The 12,771-nt window shown below is 47.6% G+C and overlaps 1 protein-coding gene across 1 annotated transcript in view; it reads right to left on the reverse strand.

The window, feature by feature from the left end:
* Window positions 1–12,298, reverse strand: part of mrpl43 (mitochondrial ribosomal protein L43) — a 35,982-nt gene extending 23,684 nt beyond the window's left edge. Inside the window, exons 1-2 of the mRNA XM_085994308.1 lie at window positions 12,118–12,298; window positions 2,442–2,548 (exon numbers count right to left, since the gene is read on the reverse strand). Of these exons, the coding sequence (XP_085850434.1) occupies window positions 2,442–2,548; window positions 12,118–12,248 (238 nt within the window). The 5' untranslated portion in view covers window positions 12,249–12,298. The remainder of the gene's footprint in view (window positions 1–2,441; window positions 2,549–12,117) is intronic.
* Between the last annotated feature and the right edge of the window lie 473 nt (window positions 12,299–12,771).

Below are 12,771 nucleotides of genomic sequence, written 5' to 3' on the forward strand. Positions count from 1 at the left end.
GAAGCCAGAGAGGATTGAAAAATGATGGTCAGGGCCTCTGCTATTTCCTCTTTTGCTTCGCTTAACAGCCTGGGATACATTTCATCTAGGCCTGGGGATTTATCCACTTTTAAAGCTGCTAACCCCCTTAATACTTCCTCTCTCACTATGTTTATTTCATCTAATATTTCACACTCCTCCCCCCCGATAGACTTGGAGGAAAAACCAGGAAAATTACTGATGGTGCTCAACATTTAATGGGAAAATTCACTTCCTCCACATTCATAGAGGGGGCGACACCAAAACCAACATTTTGCCTCAATTTTTTTTCTGGCCAGGGTTTCAAAATGGCCGCCAAGCTGTGTAATCCGGACGAGAAACAACAGACGATTGCAGCACAGGAGGCCGTTCGGCCCATCTTTGTTAGTCAGGCTGTAAATTCACAACATGGGCTCTGAGGCAGCCCAAGAAAACGTTACCTATTCCCACTGATTGAAGGAGGAATAAAGTCAGTGTGAAGCAGGTAGAGATATATATATATAATATATATCGAGAGAGATAGACAAATAGTGAGAGAGAGTTAGAGAGATATATAGAGAGCGAGAGAGATAGAACGAGAGAGAGAGAACGAGATAGAGAGGAGAGAGCGAGAGAGATAGAACGAGATAGAGAGAAAGATAGAATGAGATAGAGAGAGATAGAACAAGAGAGTATATAGAGATAGAGATAGATAGATAGTGAGAGAGAGTTAGAGATATAGAGAGTTAGAGATGTAGAGAGTTAGAGATATAGAGAGATAGAACGAGACGGAGATAGAACGAGAGAGAGAGAGATAGAACGAGAGATAGAACGACAGGTAGAACGAGAGATAGAGAACGAGAGATATAGAGCGAGAGAGAGAGAACGAGATAGAGAATGAGAGATATATAGTGAGAGAGAGTTTTGATTTTCCTTTATCTTACACTTCAAGATATCTCCACCAGGAGGCGCCTTAACAGTCTTGCTGGACGAGGACACGTGGCAAATTTACTGTCTGCCACGTATGAACAGGATCCTGCCTCTACTACACCCGATTAACCGGGATTATGGCGATTTGAAGCCCTGATCTCAGCCACTAACTGTGCTTCCTGCTAACAACAGTTTCCTCTTGCAGCCAAACCTGACAAACTGGTTTTAGTGCCACTATACGCCTCGCCAGCACACAAGTCGTGGCAAGTGGAGGATGGGCACGGGCCCACGGGGAGGCAATGCCCCTCCTCGCTTCCCCCCCCCCACCCCCCCCTTCAGCAATTGCTTTCGTAACCTCCAAACCTAAAGGAAGTTCATTTTCAATTTCATTAAAAACTCGGGTTATGAGCTGCGCTGGCAGACGGACACAGATTTAAGATAATGGGCAAAAGAACCAGAGGGGAGATGTGGAGAATTTTTTGTTTTTTTACGCAGCGAGTTGCTGTGATCTGGAACGCGCTGCCTGAAAGGGCGGTGGAAGCAGATTCAATAATAACTTTCAAAAGGGAATTGGATAAATACCTGAAAAAGGAAAAATTTGCAGGGCTGTGGGGAAAGAGCAGGGGGGAGTGGGACTACTGGGGGAGCTCTTTCAAAGAGCCGCCACAGGCACGGTGAAAATTTGATCGTACAGCACAGAAGGAGGCCATTCGGCCCATCCTAAATTTGATAGGAAGAAGATTAAAAAAGATAAGGTTGTGAAATAATAAGTAAAGATGCAGAAGCCAAAGTTGACTGGAGGGTTAGTTCAATGTGTGAACCGTTAGGTAAATGAATTAAAAATGGGGTCGCAGGCAAGGGGGCTGAACAGGACGGGGTCGACAGATCAGATTTTCTTCCCTGATTTTCTAGTATTTTTTCCTGGACAGAAAAGAGTTTTGCTGTCCCGAGTTACATATCTGACGAAGGATGTTCTTGCCATGGAGAGAGTGCAGCGAAGATTCACCAGACTGATACCTGGGATGGCAGGAATGACGTATGAGGAGAGATTGGGTCGATTGGGCTTATACTCGCTGGAGTTTAGAAGAATGAGAGGGGACCTCATTGAAACTTATAAAATTCTAACAGGACTCGACAGACTAGATGCAGGAAGGATGTTCCCGATGGCGGGGAGTCCAGAACCAGGGGTCACAGTCTAAGGATAAGGGGTAAGCCATTTAGGACAGAGATGAGGAGGAATTTCTTCACCCAGAGAGTGGTGAACCTGTGGAATTCTCTACCACAGAAGGCAGTTGAGGCCAATTCATTAAATATATTCAAGAAGGAGTTAGATATATTTCTTAAGGCTAAAGGGATCAAGGGGTATGGGGAGAAAGCAGGGACAGGGTACTGAATTTGGATGATCAGCCATGATCGCATTGAATGGCGGAGCAGGCTCGAGGGGCCGAATGGCCTACTCCTGCTCCTATCTTCTATGTTTCTATAGGATTGGGAGCAGCGCTTTGGGTACTCACGGTATTCCCCGACCAGCTTCGGAACTCTGCACCTCTTTGGAGTGACATACACCACAATCCCAGGATTCTGCTTTGCAAAATCTACCACGCCTTCTTCAATGAACTCTCTGGGGAGACCAAGGAACATCGCAAAAAAGATATTTTAGGCATATTTATTTCATATTCCAGCGCTTTTCAGTTTCCTGATATTTAATACATCCACCGCACCCCATCCACCACCTTAAACATTCACTCCCTCCACCACCGGCGCACCGTGGCTGCAGGTGTGCACCATCTACAAGATGCACTGCAGCAACTCACCAAGGCTTCTTCGGCAGCACCTCCCAAACCCGCGCCCTCGACCACCTAGAAGGACAAGGGCAGCAGGCGCATGGGAACACCACCACCTCCAAGTCACACACCATCCCAATGAACACATTATCGCCGTTCCTTCATCGTCGCTGGGTCAAAATCCTGGAACTCCCTCCCTAACAGCACTGTGGGAGTACCTTCACCACACGGACTGCAGCGGTTCAAGAAGGCGGCTCACCACCACCTTCTCAAGGGGCGACTAGGGACAGGCAATAAATGCTGGCCTTGCCAGCGACGCCCACATCCCGCGAATTAATTAAAGAAAGAAAAGGAAAGACTTGCATTTCTATAGCGCCTTTTACAACCACCGGACGTTGCAAAGTGCTTTACAGCCAATGAAGTACTATTGGAGTGGAGTCACTGTTGTAATGTGTGAAAAATATACTCTCAGATTATATTCGCACCACACTGCATCGTCCGTACAAACCGTTATGGTGTAAAATGCAGGATGAATCCAGAACCAGGGTCTGACCTGACTCCAGAACAAAGCAGAGCGAGACTTACTGGAGAAGGGAGTCTCACTCTGGAGTCAGTCCAGGCCTCCACAACCCATTTGCACTCCAAAGATTAACCCTGGTGTGAAGTGGTTTCAGCAAAACTAAACCTGGGGCATGTGACTGCAATGTTGAACACAGCTCATCAAGTTACAGCATAGACTAGTGCCTAGCCACAGAAAGACAAGCTTGCTCTTCACTCAGCTTTAGTTGCTTTCCTGGACAATCCAGATTCATTAATCGGATAATAAAAGACTTGCCTTTATATAGCGCCTTTCATGACCTCAGGACGTCCTAAAGCACTTTACAGCCGATGAAGTACTTTTTGAAGTGAAGTCACTGTTGTAATGTAGGAAACGCGGCAGCCAATTTGCGCACAGCAAGCTCCCACGAACAGCGATGCGATAATGACCCAGGTAATCTGTTTTAGTGATGTTGGTTGAGGGATAACTATTGGCCAGGACACCGGGGATAACTCCCCTGCTCTTCTTCGCAATAGCGCCGTGGGATCTTTTACATCCACTTGAGAGAGAGCAGACGGGGCCTCGGGTTAACGTCTCATCCGAAAGACGGCACCTCCGACAGTGCAGCACTCCCTCAGCACCGCACTGGGAGTGTCAGCCTAGATTTTTGTGCTCAAGTCTCTGGAGTGGGACTTGAACCCACAACCTCTGACTCAGAGGCGCGAGCACTACCCACTGTGCCACTGGCTGACAATCATGGAACAACACAGTGCAAGTAAAAACACTCAGGGTTTGAAATGTTGGATGTTTACAGCAGGAATGCCTGATCCTGTTGTTTTTGTGGGCCTCATGGGTGCAGACAATGGAACCCCAGGGGATACAGATAAAGTTTAAATCTTTGAATTGCATCGATCTCAACTGGCAGATACCAGCTGATCTTGGTGCTCTGATTTAGGACTTACCCAATGAGACAACGGCCCTTAGAAACAGCCCTTTCCAAACCTCCAGGTCCACAAAAAGTAAATAGGACCAAGCAGCAAATAACAACAACAACTTGCATTTATCTAGTGCCTTTAACGTAGTAAAACGTCCCACGGCGCTTCACAGGAGTGTGTCATCAGACAGAATGTGATGCCGAGCCACAGAGGAGGTATTAGGACAGGTGACCAAAAGCTTGACTCAAATCTACCTCTTTGACCAAGCTTTTGGTCATCTGCCCTATTTTCCCCTTATGTGGCTCGGTGTCAACTTTTGTGCTGTAACGCTCCTCGGGATGTTTTACTACGTTAAAGGGACTATATAAATACAAGTTGCTGCTGTTGTTGTATCTGCAGAAATGCCGTGGTGAATGGAGGGCCAAAGGCTAGGCCGCTGGCAATTTGAAAGTGCCGTTGTAAGTGACTTGGTGGGGGTGGGTGGATTGGGGGCGCGAAGTGTTTTTACCAGGGGCGGACACAGATAAGGACCACAAAATTGGACTGAGCTCCCTAGGCTCCTTGGGTCTGATTGCTGGGGTTTGCACTTTGGTTATCCCCGAATTACAGGCCCGAAACGGCCATTTCTCTGGATAGATCAGGCGCTATATAAATGCAAGTTGTTGCTGTTGTAAGTGCACTGCCTCATGGGATCCTGACTCACACCCACGTTCAATTCCCAGTCGGTGCTGTGTTAGCTGATATCAGCTGGGTTGGAGTAAGGACACTATAATTGGCCAAAGCATCCCTGGGGGGGGGGCGGAGAAAAGAAAATAAGTTACATAGTATTTACAGCTCAGGAACAGGCCATTCGGCCCAACTGGTTGTTTATGCTCCACACGAGCCTCCTCCCACCCCTCTTCATCTCACCCCATCAACATATCCTTCGATTCCTTTCTCCCTCGTGTGTTTATCTAGTTTCCCCTTGAATGCATCTATACTATTCACCTCAACCACTCCCTGTGGTAGCGAGTTCCACATTCTAACCACTCTCTGGGTAAAGAAGTTTCTTTTGTGTGCAGTTTTGGTCGCCTTATCTGAGGAAGGATGTTCTTGCCATGGAAGGAGTGCAGCGAAGATTCACCAGACTGATACCTGGGATGGCAGGAATGACGTATGAGGAGAGATTGGGTCGATTGGGCTTATACTCGCTGGAGTTTAGAAGAATGAGAGGGGATCTCATTGAAACTTATAAAATTCTAACAGGACTAGACAGACTAGATGCAGGAAGGATGTTCCCGATGGTCGGGGAGTCCAGAACCAGGGGTCACAGTCTAAGGATAAGGGGTAGGCCATTTAGGACAGAGATGAGGAGGAATTTCTTCACCCAGAGAGTGGTGAACCTGTGGAATTCTCTACCACAGAAGGCAGTAGAGGCCAATTCATTAAATATATTCAAGAAGGAGTTAGATATATTTCTATTTTAATTCTATTTTAATAGGACAGAGTCAGCATGGTTTTATGAAGGGGAAGTCATGTTTGACAAATTTGCTCGAATTCTTTGAGGACGTAACATACAGGGTGGATAAAGGGGAACCAGTGGATGTAGTGTATTTGGACTTCCAAAAGGCATTTGACAAGGTGCCACACAAAAGATTACTGATCAAGATAAAAAATCACGGGATTGGGGGTAATATACTGGCATGGGTGGAAGATTGGCTATCTAACAGAAAACAAAGAGTTGGGATAAATGGTTCGTTCTCGGGCTGGCAATCAGTAACTAGTGGTGTTCCGCAGGGGTCAGTGCTGGGACCCCAACTCTTTACAATCTATATTAATGATTTGGAGGAAGGGACCGAGTGCAACATATCCAAGTTTGCCGACGATACAAAGATGGGAGGGAAAGCAGTGAGTGAGGAGGACATAAAAACCTGCAAAAGGACATAGACAGGCTAAGTGAGTGGGCAGAAATTTGGCAGATGGAATATAACATTGGAAAGTGTGAGGTTATGCAATTTGGCAGAAAAAATCAAAGAGTAAGTTATTATCTAAATGGAGAGAAACTGCAAAGTGCTACAGTACAAAGGGATCTGGGGGTCCTGGTGCATGAAACACAAAAAGTTAGTATGCAGGTGCAGCAGGTGATCAGGAAGGCCAATGGAATCTTGGCTTTTATTGCAAGGGGGATGGAGTATAAAAACAGGGAAGTCTTGCTGTAGTTATACAGGGTTGGTGAGGCCACACCTGGAATACTGCGTGCAGTTTTGGTTTCCATATTTAAGAAAAGATATACTTGCTCTCGAGGCGGTTCAGAGAAGGTTCACTCGGTTGATTCCGGAGATGAGGGGGTTGACGTATGAGGAGAGTTGAGTAGGTTGGGACTCTACTCATTGGAGTTCAGAAGAATGAGAGGCGATCTTATCGAAACATATAAGATTGTGAGGGGGCTTGATCGGGTGGATGCAGTGAGGATGTTTCCACTGATGGGTGAGACTAGAACTAGGGGGCATAATCTTAGAATAAGGGGCTGCCCTTTCAAAACTGAGATGAGGAGAAACTTCTTCACTCAGAGGGTAGTAAATCTATGGAATTTGCTACCCCAGAGAGCTGTGGAAGCTGCAACATTAAATACATTTAAAATGGAGATAGACAGTTTCCTAGCTGATAAGGGAATTAGGGGTTACGGGGAGAGGGCAGGGAAGTGGACGTGAGTCTAGATTCGGATCAGCCATGATCCTATTGAATGGCAGAGCAGGCCCGAGGGGCCTACTCCTGCTCCTACTTCTTATGTTCTTATGTTAAGGTTAAAGGGATCAAGGGATATGGGGAGAAAGCAGGGACCGGGTACTGAATTAGGGTGATCAGCCATGATCTCATTAAATGGCGGAGCAGGCTCGAGGGGCCGAATGGCCTACTCCTGCTCCTATCGTCTATGTTTCTATGTTCTCCTGAATTCCCTATTGGATTTATTAGTGGCCATCTTATATTTATGGCCCTGAGTTCTGGTTTCGCCCGCAAGCGGAAACATCTTCTCCAGGCCTACCCTATCGAACCCTTTCATAGTCTTGACTATGAGGTCACCCCCTCAGTCTTCTTTTTTTCGAGAAAAAAGAGCCCCACAGCCTGTTCAATCTTTCCTGCTAGGTACAGGTATATCATTCTAAATTCAGGCTGGGTTCCCAATCCTGATCACTATTCAAAGACTCCCGCTGAAAAGTGCCTATTTGGTTTGAGAGAGGCCGAGACATCGAGGCTCACATCCCTCTTTGAGAGTGAGAGATGGCAGTGGTCGGCTGGAGGACACACTGCTCCTGGCTTCTAAAGTGAATGTCAAGCTCAAGTACCGTATGTAGAAACCTCAAAGCTAGAACGGACTGCAGACCCATCTTCTCCACCAGCTGCACTCGATGCTGTGTTTCTCTTCAGGTGCTTGTCCAAATTTGTTTTGACGATAATCTAAATTACAGCAAGGTCATCGATTCCAGGAACCAGCCACATTCTCTAAGTAAACTATCCTTAAATCCAATCTTAAAGTGCAAAGTGATACATTTTGGTAGGAAGAACGAGGAGAGGCAATATAAACTAAAGGGTACAATCCTAAAGGGGGTGCATCAACAGAGAGACCTGGGGGTATGTGTGCACAAATCGTTGAAGGTGGCAGGGCAGGTTGAGAAAGTGAGTGAAAAAGCTTACAGGATCCTGGGCTTCATAAATAGGGGCACAGAGTACCAAAGCAAGGATGTTATGATGAACCTTTATAAAACACTGGTTCGGCCTCAACTGGAGTATTGTGTCCAATTCTGGGCACCACACTTTAGGAAGGATGTGAAGGCCTTAGAGAGGGTGCAGAAAAGATTTACAAGAATGGCTCCAGGGATGAGGGACTTCAGTTACGTGGATAGACTGGAGAAGTGAGAGTTGTTCTCCTTGAAGCAGGGAAGGTTGAGAGGAGATTTGATCAAAGTGTTCAAAATCATGAGGGGTCTAGACAGAGTAGATAGATAGAAACTGTTCCCATTGGCAGAAGGGTCGAGAACCAGAGGACACAGACTTAAGGTGGTTGGCAGAGGAACCAAAGGCGACTTGAGGAAAAACTTTCTAACACAGCAAGTGATTATGATCTGGAATTCACTGCCTGAAAGGGTGGTGGAGGCAGATTCAATCGTGGCTTTCAAAAGGGAGTTGGATAAGTACCTGAAGGAAAAGGATTTGCAGGGCTACGGGGAAAGGGCGGGGGAGTGGGACTAGCTGAAGTGCTCGTGCAGAGAGCCGGCACGGGCTCGACGGGCCGAATGGCCTCCATCTGTGCTGTAACCATTCTATGATAATCTACATCTTCTCACTTTAAAACTCACGTTCCCTCATTTTGCTGTCTCTTTCCAACACAAAGAACTTGGACCAATCCTCTATATCTGAGCCTTCTTAATCTAAATATCCCAATCCTATCCCCCAGTCTCATTCCCAATGATAAAAGTTCCAGATCATGGAGTCTATGTTGTATTCTCTACCCCCGCCCCCCCCACCTTATCATCACGAAGGATGTTCTTGCCATGGAAGGAGTGCAGCGAAAATCACCAGGCTGATACCTGGGATGGCAGGAATGGCGTATGAGGAGAGATTGGGTCGATTGGGCTTATACTCGCTGGAGTTTAGAAGAATGAGAGGGGATCTCATTGAAACTTATAAAATTCTGACAGGACTGGACAGACTGGATGAAGGAAGGATGTTCCCGATGGTCGGGGAGTCCAGAGCCAGGGGTCATAGTCTAAGGATAAGAGGTAAGCCATTTAGGACAGTAATGAGGAGGAATTTCTTCACCAGAGAGTGGTGAACCTGTGGAATTCTCTACCACAGAAGGCAGTGGAGGCCAATTCATTAAATATATTCAAGAAGGAGTTGGATATATTTCTTAAGGCTAAAGGGATCAAGGGGTATGGGGAGAAGGCAGGGACAGGGTACTGAGTTTGGATGATCAGCCATGATCTCATTGAATGGCGGAGCAGGCTCAAGGGGCCGAATGGCCTACTCCTGCTCCTATCTTCTGTGTATCTATGTATCTTCGCAGCTCTTCCATGTACCTTTGCCAGCTCAGGATGATGGAATGGAGGGAGGACTTAGATTCATAGACTAGCAAAGCACAGGAGGCCATTCAGCCCATCAAATCTGCGCCGGCTCTTTCGAAGAGCAATCCAGTTAGTCCCTTCTCCTCTTCTTAGGCAGTCCCTCAGAACCGAGGATGACTTGCTTCCACATTAAAAATGAGTTAGTCCCACTCCCCTGCTCTATCCCCATATCCCTGCAATTATTTCTCCTTCAAAATCATTGGAAAAAGTTCTAAAGGGGTGATGAGGAGAATTTTGTTTCACTCGAAGGAGAGTTGTTGGGATCTGGAACACTCGACCTGAAGAGGTGGAAGCTGATTCCATTAATAATAATTATAAAAAGGGAGTGGGACAGGTACTGGAGGATGGGGAACTCACAGGGTTACGGACAAACAGCGGGGAGGTGGGGCTCAGCACGACTGCTCATTCAAGGAGCCAGTACAGGCACGACAGGCCAAATGAAAAAAAAAACTTGCATTTATATAGCGCCTTTCACGACCACCAGACGTACCAAAGCGCTTTACAGCCAATGAAGTACTTTTTCAAGTGTAGTCGCTGTTACATAGAAACACAGAAGATAGGAGCAGGAGTAGGCCATTCGGCCCCTCGAGCCTGCTCCGCCATTTAGTGAGATCATGGCTGATCATCCAAATTCAGTACCCTGTCCCTGCTTTCTCCCCATAATCTTGTAATATGGGAAACATGGTAGCAAGGTCCCACAAACAGTAATGTGTTAATGACCAGATACAGTAATCTGTTTTTGGTGATGTTGATTGTGGGATAAATATTGGCCCCAGGACACTGGGGATTACTCCCCTGTTCTTCTTCGAAGGGATAACTCCCCTGTTCTTCTTCGAAATAGTGGCCATGGGATCTTTTACGTCCACCCAGTCCCCATCCACCACCACCCTCCTCCGCCTGGCTGAACTTGTTCTCACATTGAACAACTTCTCCTTTGACTCCACTCACTTCCTCCAAATTAAAGGTGTTGCTATGGGAACCTGCATGGGCCCTAGCTATGCCTGCCTGTTCATGGGATATGTGGAACATTCTTTGTTCCAGTCCTACTCAGGTCCCCTTCCTCACCTCTTTTTCCGGTACATCGATGACTGTATTGGTGCCGTTTCCTGCTCTCGCCCTGAACTAGATAAGTTCATTCACTTTACTTCCAATTTCCACCCTTCCCTCACCTTCACATGGTCCATCTCCGACTCTTCCCTTCCTTTCCTTGACTTCTCCGTCTCCATTTCTGGCGATCAGCTTCGACAAACATCCACTACAACCCACCGACTCCCACAGCTACCTGGACTACACTTCCTCCCATCCCGCTTCCTGTAAGGACTCTATTCCATTCTCCCAGTTTCTCCGTCTCCGCCGCGTCTGTTCTGACGATGCCACCTTCCATACCAGTGCTTCCGACATGTCTTCCTTTTTCTTCAACCGAGGATTCCCCTCTACTGTGGTTGACACGGCCCTTGACCGTGTCCATTCTATTTCCCGCACTTCTGCTCTCACCCCTTCCCCTCCCTCCCAGAACCACGATAGGGTTCCGCTTGTCCTCACCTTTCACCCCACCAGCCTCCACATTCAACAGATCATCCTCCGCCATTTCCGCCACCTCCAGTATGATCCCACCACCAAACACATCTTCCCCTCACCTCCCCTTTCAGCATTCCGAAAGGACCGCTCCCTCCGCGACACCCTAGTCCACTCCTCAATCACTCCCAACAGCCCTTCCCCTTCGCCCGGCACCTTCCCGTGCAAGCGCAGGAGATGCAACACATGCCCTTTTATCTCCTCCCTTCCCACTGTCCAGGGCCCCAAACACTCCTTCCCGGTGAAACAGCGATTTACTTGTACTTCTTGCAATTTAATATACTGTATTCGCTGCTCACAATGTGGTCTCCTCTACATTGGGGAGACCAAACGCAGATTGGGTGACCGCTTTGCAGAACACCTCCGTTCAGTCCGTACGGGTGACCCTGAGCTTCCGGTTGCCTGTCACTTTAATTCTCCGCTCCACTCCCACTCTGATCTCTCTGTCCTCGGCCTCTTACACTGTTCCAACGAAGCTCAACGTAAGCTCGAGGAACAGCACCTCATCTTTCAATTAGGCACTTTACAGCCTGCCGGACTCAACATTGAGTTCAACAATTTCAGATAATTATCCCTGCCCCCATTTTTCATGCAGTATGATTTTTGCCACTCCCATTTGCAACATTTTATCTTTCCTGCCTCTTACAAAAGTACAGGATGTTCTTTCAATTCCTTCCTCCCCTCCTAACCCCCCCCCCCCCCGTCTTTGCACCTGCTTAATATCTGTTACATCTCCAGCTTTTTCCAGTTCTGATGAAGGGTCCCAGACCTGAAACGTTAGCTCTGTTTCTCTCCACGGATGCTGCCTGGCCTGCTGAGTATTTCCAGCATTTTCTGTTGTTATTTCAGATTTCCAGCATCCGCAGTATTTTGCGATTATATCTTTTATGTCCTGAGAGAGCAGATGGGACTTCGGTTTAACATCTCATCCAAAAGACGGCACCTCCGACAGTGCAGCATTCCCTCAGTCCTGCACTGGGAGTGTCAGCCTAGATTTCTGTGCTCAAGTCCCTGCAGTGGGACTTGAACCCACAACCTCCTGACTCAGAGTGCGAGAGAGAGAGTGCTGCCGACTGAGCCACTGGCCTTTTTCTGTGCTGTAAGTTTGTATGATTCCATAAAGTTTTTATCCAATTCCCTTTTGAATGTGAACTTTCCAGAGCAGGTTTGCCAGGACACATTCCCTTGAATGGGTCAGGTGTGGGCTGTTCTGGGGTGCAGTGCCTGCAGGAGGAGGAAGAGGAGTTGGCACTAACCTGACCCCTCTGCTGGTGGGGGCATCTTTACTGAAGACGATGCTGAGTCTCTTCAGCTGGCAGATGTACCTGCCCACCCCATTCTGCAAAACACTCTGCAAGAACCGGCTGGCGGTCCCTCGCGCCGTCATATCATCAAAAAACCCAGCACAGTGCCACCGGAAGCAATTTATGTGTGTGCACCACTCAAAACCCCACCGAATAGCAATTCCCTCTCCTTCCTTCAAGCATGGGTGCACCGTGAAGCAAACAAAAGTTATTTTTGTTTATATAGAATATTGCATTGCAAAAAAAAAAAATTCAGTGCAAAAATGAAAGAAAACAAATTGCGGTCAATAGCGCAAAATATAATTATAATGGAAAAAGCGCGGTAGTTGCCTGGGGCGACACAAGATAGCCAGCCGACCCTCCCCCTAATGCAAGAGGGTTGCACTCGCCACCTCTTCAGATAGGTTGGCACCCGCCGGGGTTCCAAACCCCCGGGCCAGCGTTCCATTCCCCCGGGCCAGAGTTCCAAACCCCCGGGCCAGCGTTCCATTCCCCGGGCCAGCGTTCCATTCCCCGGGCCAGAGTTCCAAACCCCCGGGCCAGCGTTCCAAACCCCCGGGCCAGCGTTCTAAATCCCTGGGACGGGGTTCTACGGCCAGGCTGCAC

The sequence above is a fragment of the Somniosus microcephalus genome, chromosome 8, assembly GCF_052327205.1.
Source record: "Somniosus microcephalus isolate GS21.2 chromosome 8, FLI_Smic_1.0, whole genome shotgun sequence".
In the NCBI taxonomy this organism is placed as follows: Eukaryota; Metazoa; Chordata; class Chondrichthyes; order Squaliformes; family Somniosidae; genus Somniosus; species Somniosus microcephalus.